General features: G+C 57.9%; 5 protein-coding genes across 5 annotated transcripts; 2 read left to right on the plus strand and 3 right to left on the minus strand.

Annotated features, from left to right (window-relative positions):
- Window positions 1-131: 131 nt before the first annotated feature.
- Window positions 132-1379, minus strand: BKA78DRAFT_297910 (uncharacterized protein; the record flags this gene model as incomplete). Its single annotated transcript, XM_066886834.1, has 1 exon — window positions 132-1379. The coding sequence occupies one exon, from the start codon at window positions 1377-1379 to the stop codon at window positions 132-134; it is 1248 nt and encodes a 415-aa protein (XP_066742164.1).
- Window positions 1380-2659: 1280 nt separating this feature from the next.
- BKA78DRAFT_297911 (uncharacterized protein) lies at window positions 2660-3898 on the minus strand (the record flags this gene model as incomplete). Its single annotated transcript, XM_066886835.1, has 1 exon — window positions 2660-3898. One exon carries the CDS (start codon window positions 3896-3898, stop codon window positions 2660-2662), a length of 1239 nt encoding a protein of 412 aa, XP_066742165.1.
- Window positions 3899-4627: 729 nt separating this feature from the next.
- On the minus strand, window positions 4628-6224 carry BKA78DRAFT_254912 (transcriptional adapter 2; the record flags this gene model as incomplete). The annotated part of the gene is made up of 2 exons (XM_066884946.1): window positions 4628-6079; window positions 6132-6224. 2 exons carry the CDS (start codon window positions 6222-6224, stop codon window positions 4628-4630), a joined length of 1545 nt encoding a protein of 514 aa, XP_066742166.1.
- Window positions 6225-6752: 528 nt separating this feature from the next.
- BKA78DRAFT_297913 (serine/threonine-protein kinase YPK2/YKR2) lies at window positions 6753-8922 on the plus strand (the record flags this gene model as incomplete). Its single annotated transcript, XM_066886836.1, has 6 exons — window positions 6753-6774; window positions 6824-6958; window positions 7010-7808; window positions 7843-8258; window positions 8308-8672; window positions 8725-8922. The coding sequence occupies 6 exons, from the start codon at window positions 6753-6755 to the stop codon at window positions 8920-8922; spliced, it is 1935 nt and encodes a 644-aa protein (XP_066742167.1).
- Window positions 8923-9606: 684 nt separating this feature from the next.
- BKA78DRAFT_320877 (Phosphoglucose isomerase) lies at window positions 9607-11926 on the plus strand. Its single transcript, XM_066888980.1, has 5 exons — window positions 9607-9738; window positions 9839-10358; window positions 10413-10946; window positions 10993-11241; window positions 11289-11926. The coding sequence occupies exons 2-5, from the start codon at window positions 9859-9861 to the stop codon at window positions 11668-11670; spliced, it is 1665 nt and encodes a 554-aa protein (XP_066742168.1). The 5' UTR covers window positions 9607-9738; window positions 9839-9858; the 3' UTR covers window positions 11671-11926.
- The last annotated feature ends 166 nt before the right edge of the window (window positions 11927-12092 follow it).

The raw sequence follows: 12092 nt of genomic DNA on the forward strand, positions 1-12092 counted from the left end.
ATGAGTGGCAGGCATATTTACAAACTCAGAGCTTATGGACAACAGATGATGGTCGGGGTAGTAGCTGCGCAAGGAATCAAGTCTAAAACGAAGCCGCCGCCGCATCAACCACGACGAAAAAGAGCCATCACTCAACACCCCCGAGTCCTACTCCGTCCGCCCAACCAATTGCCAACACTAAATCGCCTACCATGGCCTCTTCCCCCACCCCCTCCTCCACCACCACCGCCCATCATGCCCAGCCCTCCCCCGCCAGTCATGAAGCGCACCGCACCCGCGCTGCCACTGCCCAGCAAGCGGCCGCCAAACGCCGTGCCTCCGCCGCCGAGCCCGAAGCCGCGCGCGTCAACCTCGTGGCGGAAGTGGCCCCAGCTGCGCTCGCGGTCCTCCCAGTCGCTCATCTGCGCAAAGATGAAGTCCCACGCGCGCCCCTCGGCCTGCATCCTCTCGGCGTGCTCGTGCCGCCGGCAAGCCTCGCGGTAGAGACGCTGCTGGCGGGCGCGGCGCGCGGCCGCCTCGCCGACGAGCGAGGGGTCTTCGAGGGGGATGGGCGGCGAGGATGATGGTGCAGGGGGTGGCGGGGAGGAAGAAGAGGTCAACGGGACGTCGTCGACGGGGGGCGACAGGGATGGCGGCAGACGGGCAGGCGGCGGCGGCGATGACGACACGGCTGTAGGGGCAGTAGCAGTGGCCGGCGAGATAGGCCGCAACGCCTCAGCCGAGGCCGTGTTCCTGCGACTCATGGCCGAGGGCGAAGGCGTCCTGCCCATGGTGGTGGCCGCCGCGTCGCCGCCGAAGAAGAGGTTGTTGTTGTTGTTGTTGTTGTTGTTGCCCGTCGTCTGCTCAAACAGCGCGACGGTGCGCTGCGCGTTCTGCATGCCAACGGCGCGGCTGGCGCGGCGGCGCGCGACATTTTGAAGCTGGCGCGTGTGCGAGTTGATGCTGCTCCAGTGGATGCTGCTCGACGACGACGTGGTCGTGTTTGGCTCGACATAGTGCGCGCTGCGCGACTCGAAGCCTGGCGCAAAGTTGCGCGGCGCAGGGAGGCCTTGGGACCGGGGGACCGTGGGGTCAGGGGACCTTCCGGTGGTGGCGACATTCCTGTTCCTGGTCGACGACGGGTTGATGTCGTTGGTGGTGGCATTGGTGGGTTCGCGCAAGCGTGGAGGCGCCGAAATGTCGAGCAGTGACGTACTGATTATGTACTGGGGCGGCGCGGCGTTTGTATCAACCAGCGTCGAGCAGCGGGAATGGTAGGTTGGCGCATCCGACCTGTACGAGGGCGCGGACGAGATGATGGAGCTGGTCTCCGGGTCGCGCTGGTACAGCGGCAGCGGCTCGAAATCGAGCTGCGGCGTGTCCGTGATGTTGCACGTCATCCTGATGGAAGTCGGTCGAATTGGAGGGGAGGTTTTGCAAGAAGCCAAGGAAGCAGCAGCACCATGGAGAGAGCCGCTCGCTGCTGGCAACAGGGAAGAAAAAGAAGAGAAGGGAAAGGACAAGGGAAAAAAGGTTACGGTTGATAAAGATAAACGCAAGCCTTGTGCTCGCCTGCCTTGCGCCGACTCGGCGCCTGATTTGGTAGAGGAAGGCGATGGCCTTGGAAGTGGGAGAGTCAGTCTAGAGGTCGCCCTTGCGTCAAGATCCAGATAAGTACCTTAGCTAGGTAGCTGGCGCGTGGGTGGGTGTCTTCCAAGTTTGCTCAGTTGGTAGTGTACCCGGTACTGGTATGTAGTACACCAACAAGAAAGAAAAGTCGGTAATCGGCAGCCTGCGCCAATCAGTAGCCACAAGAGGAGAGTAAGAGAGGAATGGTCGACTATAAAAAAGGTCCAAGGGCGGGGAAGCGGATTGCCCGCCCACGCCCACACACCTCACACCGTCACAGCCATCCCACACTCCACTTTGGGGCGACGAGGCATGTGCCGCCGCCAGAGCAATGGATGACGCTTTTAGAAAGGCCCCTCCCCTGTCGCCCCCGTCTCATCCTTGCACCTGGCTGCAGCCAGGAAAGAATGCTGGATGGCGGGCAAGAGACGAACACCACCACCAGTGTTCTCAACGTGATGGGCGCATACGAGACTAGTGGCCTTGCCGGAGTTCCTTGGCCTGCAGGATTGGCGTCTTCCTCCCGTCGGTCCGAGCCTGAGATTGATGATAACGGACCTCTGCGTATGTTTCCAGCGTGTGCATGTTTCACTCGGCCTTTTTTGCAAACCTGCAAGCCAAGGTAAGCAAGCGTGCCGTCTGCCGACTTGCTCGCATGACCACCACCTACACCATCAGGAGCGCCTTGTTTGTCTCAAAAAACAATTCTTTCCGTTGGCTAGAGATATTCAACTTCTCGCTGTATTAGCTCTTGCTGAATCGACGATGATAACCATCTGTCTGTGTCTGTGTAAGTGACTGCAGTGGGTATGAATGACGCTTTTCTTGCCCGTCGTGTTCGAGGCCGCCGATGAAATCAATCTTGCCCGTGACTCCTGGCCCACTGGCATACCGAATACCGTCCTGTCCCTGTGCCGGAAAAAATAGAAGAAGAAAAAAGCAATGTCTGTAGGGTATCAGCCAACGCCAAAACGCCATTCCTCCCTAGAAAACGCAAAGAAGCAGAAGCCCCACTTTCCCCGTGTCAAATTGTCTGCGAGAATCCCCAAACTTATTTCCAGCCTGGGAGGCCCTCCGAGTAGCCCTCATCAACCATTTGGGTATCAGCGTCGTCCACAATCTCCACCTTGCTCCCAAGGGCTTCTCGTCCCTCTCTGATCATGGCCTTGAGCTGGGCGTTTATTTTCCGTATCGAGGCGTCGGCCTGGCGTTCCTCCTTGCGCCGCCGCGTCTCATATTCTTGAACCTCGGCGGGCATGAATGCCGGGCTTCTACGGGGACTGCTGCTCGTCGCCGAATCATGTCGTGTGTGCATCGGCGACCGCGGGAGCGATAGAGAGGTCGGTGAGCGCAGAGACGAGGACCCAGGGCCTTGAACAGAGCGTCGATAGGCAGGCCGCGCCGTGGTTACGCGGGGAGCAGTCGTGCCGGCGGGCAGTCTCCTAGTCGCAATCCTTGGGCTGGGTGATTGACCTTGAGGTCTCCTTTCAACCAAAACCCAACCCGACCCAGATTCTACGTGTTGTCGCTTGACGGGGCGCTCAGAGGGCGACTCGACGACGGATCCCCACATGTCGTCGACAGGAAATTGGCCGGGAATGGGGGTTGCGTTGTAGTCGAACGACTCGTACGGCGAGAAGCCGGTCGTGTAGCCTCTGGTTTGCTCGTCCACTCCAGCATGCGCCGGTGGCCCAGCGGCTGGTATCTCGTATCCCTTTCCTCCGCCTGCGTAGAATCCTTTAAAAGCGTTGGAGCGCGCAAATTCCCATACCTTGCCGGCTACGTCCCCGACAAAGGACCAGACGCACTGCGGCCATTGAGCCGGAGGCTTCATGTTCGGCGGCGATTTCCTCTTGCAACCAGTGGTAGCGATGGTAGGACGGAGGGGCGCGTCTTCTCCTTCGTCAACAGTCCATGTGCGGCGAAAGTTTGCATAAGGTTCGGTGCGAAGATCAAAGTCGACGTCGGAGGCGGCAGCGGCGAGGCCTGGAGTGTCGAGCCCGCCAGCCAGGCGATATCTCGTTGTAACGAATGGCACAGGGCTCGCGGCTTCGGAGCGCAAAAGGGCCTCGGCCTTTGAAATGTTTGACCATCCGTTCGCGGTGGGAGTGTGGCGGGGCTCTTTGTTCGCTGCCGGGCCGGGTCGCGAGCGCTTCCGCGAGCTGACGGCGGCGGCGGCGGATGGCTGCGAGGGCGGTTGGTAAATGTGAGCGCCAAAAGGAGGGGCAGGCGTCGTGTCGAGCACCGGCGGAACAGGCTTGGGACCTGTATAGGGAGAAGGAGGGCTCATGGTGCGCAGAAACCAGGCGGCAAGGTGGGCGGGAAGGGGGAAAAAGGACGAGGGCAAGGCTGGAAGGAAATAGGAAACGGTTACTGTTTGGGCGAGGCTGGGCGCGTCGCCCGCATAGAGAGAAAGTCTGGGGGAGCTAGGCTTCTCCGCAGCCAAAAGCTTCACGGGTTCATCTAGCCCTCACACCCCGGGCGGGAACATGAAGGGCACAGGCCTTGATATAACATGGTGATGGGCCCCGATCGACGATGTCCAGTGCGCGCAACGGCTGATCCGCTGGCTGGACGAACGAAGACCACCATAATAGAAGTTGTCATGAAAAGGTACGCGATGATCAAGTACAGCAATGACGTCTGAAGACCACCAATCACCCTCCCTCGCATCCCACGCGACATTGCACACTCATTGGCCGTGCACTGACGCCTTTCCTGGTATTTGGTCGAGATGAAGCGATCCGAGCCTACATTACTTGCCAATTTCCTCATTAGGCCGTGCAGCCTCTAGGAATACACGTCCTCTCTACAACCGTCTGACTCGTCAATGAATGAAGCTGGCGATACCGTCCGGGCAGCACAGGTAACCCAGTCCAACAGCCTCCGTCGCCATGAGTGACAAACGAATCCACCCACCCCAACTGGCAAGCCTGCCTGGCGCCTTTGCCATGATCCTTGAAACGCCAGGGTATCCAGAGACCCGTCGTGTGCAAAAACAAAACCAAATCAACCCTTTCTACGCCTTTGCAATCCATCCGCTGTGAACAAAGAAATCATAGAGCTTGCCGCCCTTTCTCTCGTCAACCTTGCACAATTCTTTCGCAGTCTTCTTCTTCATCATGCCGCCCGTCTTGATCGCCTCGGACAGAATTGCGTCTTTGATCGCCATGTATGGCTTTGGCTTGATGTGCAGCGCAGAGCAGAGGTCCCTCTCCTCAGGAAGCAACAAATGCAGGTCTGCAGCATTCTCGTCGTTGAACTTCATTGGCGGAAGACCTGTGATTGGGACAATTTGGAACTTTTGCTTGTTCGCTTGAGGTGTAGCGCCATTCGTCGTTCCGTTGGTGAGCGGCTTGTCGGCCGGCGACACGGACGTGGGCGGTGTCGGCTGTCCGTTGACGGGCCGAAGGGTGAGGTCCGGAGCCGTCAGCTGCGCCGTTTGGGCTGCTGTCTCTGCTGGAGGTTGCGGCTTGTTGATGCGGTTGGCTGCTAGCCTGTCAAAAGAGCCGACCGGAGGCCCTCTGCTGAGCCGATGGTGCTTCTCTTGTTCGTACTTTTCGCCCGCCTTGAGCGTCGTGACCTGCATCATCCGCCAGTCCTGCAACTGGCCAATGGCTTGTCGAAGGTTGTGCTCGTACTCGAGACCGCTGCAAAACTCGGTAAAGTCTTCATGCTTCATCATACGGGCAAACGGTTTGGCCTTGTTGAGCAGGTCACGCTCTTCCTTGGTCCGTTTCTTCTCTGCGGCTGTATTTTTGCGGTACTCGAGCAGCTTGTGCTCGAACAGTATCTTTTTGCGTTCCACACGTTGCGTCAGCCGCGCATTGTAAATGTCCATGATGGTCATCTTGAGCTCCATCTCTGGCTCCAGCTCGCCTGTCCTAGGATTGATGCCATCTCCCGGGTCAAACTGCATGTGTTGAACGGCCTCTTCGGCCTCGTTGAAGTATTCCGTCTCAAACTCCAACCGACCAGGCATGAATCCTTGTACTTCGTGACATGCTGGCACACTGGCAGTCGGCTTTTGCTTGGGTGTTGCAGGCGGCGCATTTTTGGCAGCCTCCCGACGCTCTTCTATCCTGCGCTTCTTGCGCTGTTGGAATTCCTCGCGCGGGATCCGTTCACTCAGGCGCGAGTCCTCGGGACTGGCGTGTTCGGGAAGAGGGAATTTGGAGCTGTTGATGTATGTGTTGATGTAGTGGTCGCGAACCTCGTCCTTGGTCCTGTAACCGCCAATGTGGTCCGCAATGTCGGCCCATGAGCCGAGGCCGTACGTCTCGGCACCTTCTAACAGGGCCAACTCTTCGTCGGCGCCCCAGTCTTCGGTGAAGATGGGGATGGAATGTTGTTCTATGACGTGGTACGAATGCGTCCGGGGGTCGTGTTCGCGAGACGACTTGCCGTCGGCGAAGCACGGGACGCAGAGATCATAGTCGTGACAGGCGGAACTGGCGCAGCGTATGCGAACCTGACGCGTGAGGTTAGAGGCGACGGGGCAAGTGAGGCGCGTAGGGACTCACGGTCGAGGTGATGTCAACCGAACACACGTCGCATACGTACTTGACGCCGCCCTCGGTGCTGCGCACGGCCGTCTTCTTCTTGATGACGCCCATGATGGAGGCGCGCAGGGAGCGATTTAGCGGAGAACGAAGGCGAGGGACATGAAGGAGGTGAGGTCGAGGTGATTAGTGCTTGTGCTCGAGGCAGCTGGCGTTGGCGGGGTTGTTGGCGCGTCGAGTGGTGGGTTGTTGCAATAGTGCGAGTCGCCCGAAGGTGCTTGTGCTTGGCAACCAACTCCCTATCACTCTGGAACCCAAGTAAGCTTCGCCGCCGCTCTGCCCTGCACTGCTGCACTGCTCCTTTCACAGCCACTCTCGCCCTCTCTCCCCAACCTTGACGGGCATAACTCCATCTTGTCCTCTCACAGCCGCGGCGGGGCCTCACTTGATTTGAAGCTCGGTTCTGGTTCTGCGCCCCTGTGCCTCGCTCATTTCCTGTGCACATCCACATCCGCCCAAGTTGCCGCTCTGGCTCTCTGCGACACGGCACTGCTCTGCTACACTACCACCTTACGCTACAGCTGCCCATCCTTCCGCCTCCCCCTCCCGTCCTGACAACAACAACACCAACAAGGCGCCGTCATGTCCTGGAAACTCACAAAAAGTCCCTCCGCCTTGCCCCGTCCTCGCCCGCGCCCGCTGACCTTTTGCAGAGCTCAAGGAGACCCACCTTGCCCCTCTAGCCAACACCTTCAGCCGCTCCTCGTCCACGTCCACCATAGTCGACACCCCCAAACCCGGCAGCGCGAGCTCCACCAGCGTAGACTCCAAAGACCCAAATGGAATTGGTATGCTGCCATTCTCGCCTCAGCCTGCCCGTCGTAGCTGACATGACCCAGCCGCCTCCGAAGCCAACGCTGCAGCCCCTCCACCCCCGCTGAAGCCCGGTATCCTGATAGTCACACTCCATGAGGGCCAAGGGTTCTCGTTGCCTCCGGGCGCAGAGCAGGCCTTTTCTGGCGGAGCGAGCCATCACCAAGGGTCGTTGTCCCAAGGAGGTGGTTACCCTGCCGCAGGCTCGATGCGGCCCGGCTCCGGTGGAATCGCTGGCTCGTATGCGAAGTCTGGACGGCCGCAGTCCGCCACGGGTGCTATCAACCAGGCTCCTACTGTGCACGGACGATACTCCGCAAAGTACCTGCCCTACGCTCTGATCGACTTCGACAAGCAGCAAGTCTTTGTAAACGCCGTGTCGGGCAACCCCGAGAACCCTGTTTGGGCAGGAGACAACACACAGTACAAGTTTGACGTTTCACGGACCACCGACCTAACCATTTCGCTCTACATTCGCAACCCAAACGCTCCTCCAAACGCTGGCCGCAATGAAGACATCTTCATCGGCACATGCAAAGTCAACCCCCGGTTCGAGGAGGCGCAACCATACGTCGAAGACCCCAAGTCGAGTAAGAAGGACAAGGAAAAGGCCGCCGCTGCCCATGCAGAGCACGAGAGGTCACTAGGCCAAGTAGGCGCCGATTGGGTTGAAGTGGGGTACGGCACCGGCAACCTCAAGGTGGGGGTTCGCTTCGTCGAGAACCGACAAGATCGCTTGAAGATTGAGGATTTTGAGCTGCTCAAGGTGGTGGGCAAGGGCAGCTTTGGCAAGGTCATGCAGGTCATGTATGGATCCACAGCAGTGTGTGTTTGGCTCCGTGTGCTGATGTTTCCCCAGGAAGCGGGACACCCACCGAATCTACGCCTTGAAAACCATCCGCAAGGCCCACATCATTTCGAGGTCAGAAGTCGCTCACACTCTGGCGGAACGCTCTGTCCTGGCGCAAATCAACAATCCCTTCATCGTGCCTCTGAAATTCTCCTTTCAATCGCCTGAAAAGCTCTACCTGGTCCTTGCGTTTGTCAACGGTGGCGAACTCTTCCATCACCTGCAAAAGGAGCAGCGATTCGACATCAATCGCGCCCGCTTTTACACGGCCGAGCTTCTCTGCGCTCTCGAGTGTCTGCACGGCTTCAACGTCATTTACCGTGATTTGAAGCCAGAAAACATTCTCCTCGACTATACCGGTCACATTGCACTTTGCGACTTTGGTCTGTGCAAGCTGGACATGAAGGATGAGGACAGGACAAACAGTAAGTACAGCCTTCTGAAACGGCAGGACATTCAGCTGACGCATGGTAGCGTTTTGTGGAACGCCAGAATACCTTGCTCCTGAGCTGCTTACCGGGGGCGGCTACACAAAGACGGTGGACTGGTGGACGCTCGGAGTGCTTCTGTATGAGATGTTGACGGGGCTGCCGCCGTTTTATGACGAGAACACCAACGACATGTACCGCAAGATTCTCACAGAACCCCTGCACTTCCCCGGACCAGAGATCGTACCCCCGGCCGCGAGGGATCTGCTTACGCGGCTACTGGACCGCAATGCGGAGAAGCGACTTGGCGCCAACGGTGCGGCGGAGATCAAGGCTCACTACTTCTTCCACAGCATTGATTGGAGAAAGCTGCTGGATCGCAAGTACGAGCCAAGTTTCAAGCCGAGTGTGGTATGTATCGAGTCATGCAACTGGCAGATCCTCAGCTGACTTGTGTGCAAAGGTCGACCAAAGGGATACGGCGAACTTTGACCGAGAATTCACCTCGGAAGCGCCAACCGACTCGTACGTGGAGGGCCCAATGCTCTCGCAGACGATGCAGCAGCAGTTTGCGGGATGGTCGTACAACAGGCCGGTGGCGGGACTTGGAGACGCGGGAGGCAGCGTCGTAGACAATGCTTTTGAAGACGCGCAGAGATAAAGGAGAGAGAGAGAGACGAAGGATCTAGATGATGACTTTTTTGTTACGAAAGGGAAATGAGCCTATATGAACGGGCTTGCTCAAAGTTCTGGATGATGCGGCTCAGCGGGAGCGGGATGACTGAGAGACTGCATTTGCACATGGAGGGGGTGCTCTGGCGCGGCCCCTTTTGCGGAAAACACGCAGCGGTTGAAGGGACGGGACGGGACCATGCGCAGGTGGTGGTTGGTCTTGGGAAGTTCACATGGGGCGGTTGGCGCTGCATTCGGGAATGGTTCTTGAATTACTAGGACGATAGATTTCCTTTTGATGATGGCTGGCTTTTTCTCTTCGGATGGCGGCTTCATGTTTGTGCGGTGTTTTGCTGCGGGCAGAGTGACGAGCGAACAAAGCTTTGAATTTGATGAGACTCGGGGCGCGAGGGACGCCGACAAGAATTGGGAGAGATCACTCATCGTGACATTTTGCAGAGAGGGGTTCCAGAAGCCTCTTGCTTATGTCAATCGATGATGTAGGTAGGCGCGTATAACCGCCGCAGAGCGAGGGCAATTGGACCATCAAGGTGCGGCCGCTGTCGGAATCGTCATGTTTAGTCGCTGCCTGCTGAATCATCGTCATCAGCCAGTCGCGTCGAGTCGTTGATGCGATCCGCCCAGCCCCGCTGCCCGTCCGGCGTCTGCCCCTCGTCGCCCATACAAAACCCTCCAACTCCCCCCCAACCACCTGACGCAATCTTTGATTTGGCGCCTACCCCTCAGAAAACTCTTCTCTCTCGTTGAAGAGAGCCAATTCATCCCATCACACCTCACCACCAAAGTAAGTCTGCTCTGCTTGCCAATTGACGCCCCGCCGACCTCGCCCAAAGCTCCAAGCTCGTGCAACGTCATAACTGACTGCGGCCCCGCTCCGTCGACAGCTCGACAAATTCCACCCAACATGCCTGGTTTCTCGCAAGCCAACGAGCTCAGGGCCTGGCAGCAGCTCCAGGACCACCACCAGTCCCTGGGCAAGGACATTGTCCTCAAGGACTACTTTGCCAAGGACCCCCAGCGCTTTGAAAAGTTCACCCGCACCTTCAACAACGAGGCCGATGGCTCCGAGACGCTCTTTGACTTTTCCAAGAACTTCATCACCGAGGAGACTCTCGACCTCCTCGTCAAGCTGGCCAAGGAGGCTAACCTCGAGAAGCTCCGTGATGACATGTTTGCTGGTGAGAAGATCAACTTCACCGAGAAGCGTGCCGTCTACCACGTTGCTCTCCGCAACACCTCCAAGCAGCCCATGTCGGTTGACGGCCAGAGCGTCGTCGAGCCCGTCAATGAGGTTCTCGAGCACATGAAGGAGTTCTCGGAGGAGGTCCGCAGCGGCCGCTGGACCGGTTACACCGGCAAGAAGATCAACACCATCATCAACATTGGTATTGGTGGTTCTGACCTGTAAGCACGCCATTGGCTCTTATTATTCATACCCAAGTCTAACAATTGATGCAGCGGCCCCGTCATGGTCACCGAAGCCCTGAAGCCCTACGGACACCGCGACTTCAAGCTTCACTTTGTCTCCAACATTGACGGCACTCACGTCGCCGAGGCTCTCAAGGAGTCTGACCCCGAGACCACCCTCTTCCTCATTGCCTCCAAGACCTTCACCACCGCAGAGACCTGCACCAACGCAAACACCGCAAAGAAGTGGTTCTTGGAGAAGGCCAAGGACGAGTCTGCCATTGCCAAGCACTTTGTTGCTCTGTCCACCAACGAGGCCGAGGTGACCAAGTTTGGCATTGACGCAAAGAACATGTTCCCCTTCAGCGACTGGGTCGGCGGTCGTTACAGTGTCTGGAGTGCCATTGGCCTCTCCGTCTGCCTGTACATTGGCTACGACAACTTCCACCAATTCCTTGCTGGTGCTCACGCCATGGACAAGCACTTCAAGGAGACTCCCCTCCACGAGAACATTCCCGTCATTGGTGGTCTGCTGTCCGTCTGGTACTCGGACTTTTTCGGCGCGCAGACCCACCTGGTTGCTCCGTAAGAGAATTGATCTTTCCGTAAAGACGCTGCTAACGATTCCCAGCTTCGACCAGTACCTGCACCGCTTCCCCGCCTACCTCCAGCAGCTGTCGATGGAGTCGAACGGCAAGGCCATTACCCGCAGCGGCGAGTACGTCAAGTACACGACCGGCCCCATCCTCTTCGGCGAGCCCTGCACCAACGCACAGCACTCCTTCTTCCAACTGCTCCACCAGGGCACCAAGCTCATCCCCACCGACTTCATCCTTGCCGCCGAGTCCCACAACCCCGTCGAGAACAACCTGCACCAAAAGTAAGTTGACCGAAACCCAATCAAACGCGTAATTCTGACCATGACAGGATGCTTGCTTCCAACTACTTTGCTCAGTCTGAGGCTCTCATGATTGGCAAGACTCCTGACGAGGTCAAGGCTGAGGGCGCCCCCGAGGAGCTGGTCAACCACAAGACCTTCCTGGGCAACCGCCCCACCACCTCCATCCTGGCCCAGAAGATCACCCCCGGCACCCTTGGTGCGCTGATTGTGTACTACGAGCACCTGACCTTTGTCGAGGGCGCAATCTGGAACATCAACAGCTTCGACCAGTGGGGTGTCGAGCTGGGCAAGGTCCTGGCCAAGAAGATTCTCACCGAGCTGGACGAGTCGAGCGAGTCGACCAAGCACGACGCCAGCACCAGCGGCCTCATCAACGCCTTCAAGCGCAAGGCGGGCATCTCGAAATGACTTGACGACGAAGAACACGAAACACGAAAGGGTAGTCGGTTGTAAATTGGAGTTTTTGAGCAGCGGCGTCGTATGAATGAGTAGATTGAACGACTTGATCAATAGTAAAGCGAGAAAAGCAAATACTACTTTTTGGCATTTTATGAGATTTGCAACCTACATGGACGGCATTGGCGCATGTTGGCGGTGAATGCGTCCTTGGCGGCCGCCGCAATTCAATAATGGCTGCCTGCAAATTGAGGTGTTGAACACGTCGATCTTTCCTTGAGCCTCGCCGCCGTCCGGGTGCTAGCTGCACATCAACCACCACGGACGTGTGAATTGCAAACCGAATGCCATGGCCGCCGCTGCGATTCTTCCCTGACATTGCCCTCCTTCTCCCTCTTTTCAATACCGATCCGCACCTGACCTAGCGCGGCGGA

The sequence above is a fragment of the Phyllosticta capitalensis genome, assembly GCF_038381095.1.
Source record: "Phyllosticta capitalensis strain CBS 128856 chromosome Unknown BKA78scaffold_8, whole genome shotgun sequence".
Taxonomy (NCBI): domain Eukaryota; kingdom Fungi; phylum Ascomycota; class Dothideomycetes; order Botryosphaeriales; family Phyllostictaceae; genus Phyllosticta; species Phyllosticta capitalensis.

Bases quoted from the DNA above. Each gene is read 5' to 3' on its own strand.
- BKA78DRAFT_320877 (XM_066888980.1), top strand. From the start codon at position 9,859: ATGCCTGGTTTCTCGCAAGCCAACGAGCTCAGGGCCTGGCAGCAGCTC. The intron at 10,359-10,412 runs GTAAGCACGCCA...CAATTGATGCAG, and splicing joins GGTATTGGTGGTTCTGACCT to CGGCCCCGTCATGGTCACCG. The intron at 11,242-11,288 runs GTAAGTTGACCG...TGACCATGACAG, and splicing joins GAGAACAACCTGCACCAAAA to GATGCTTGCTTCCAACTACT.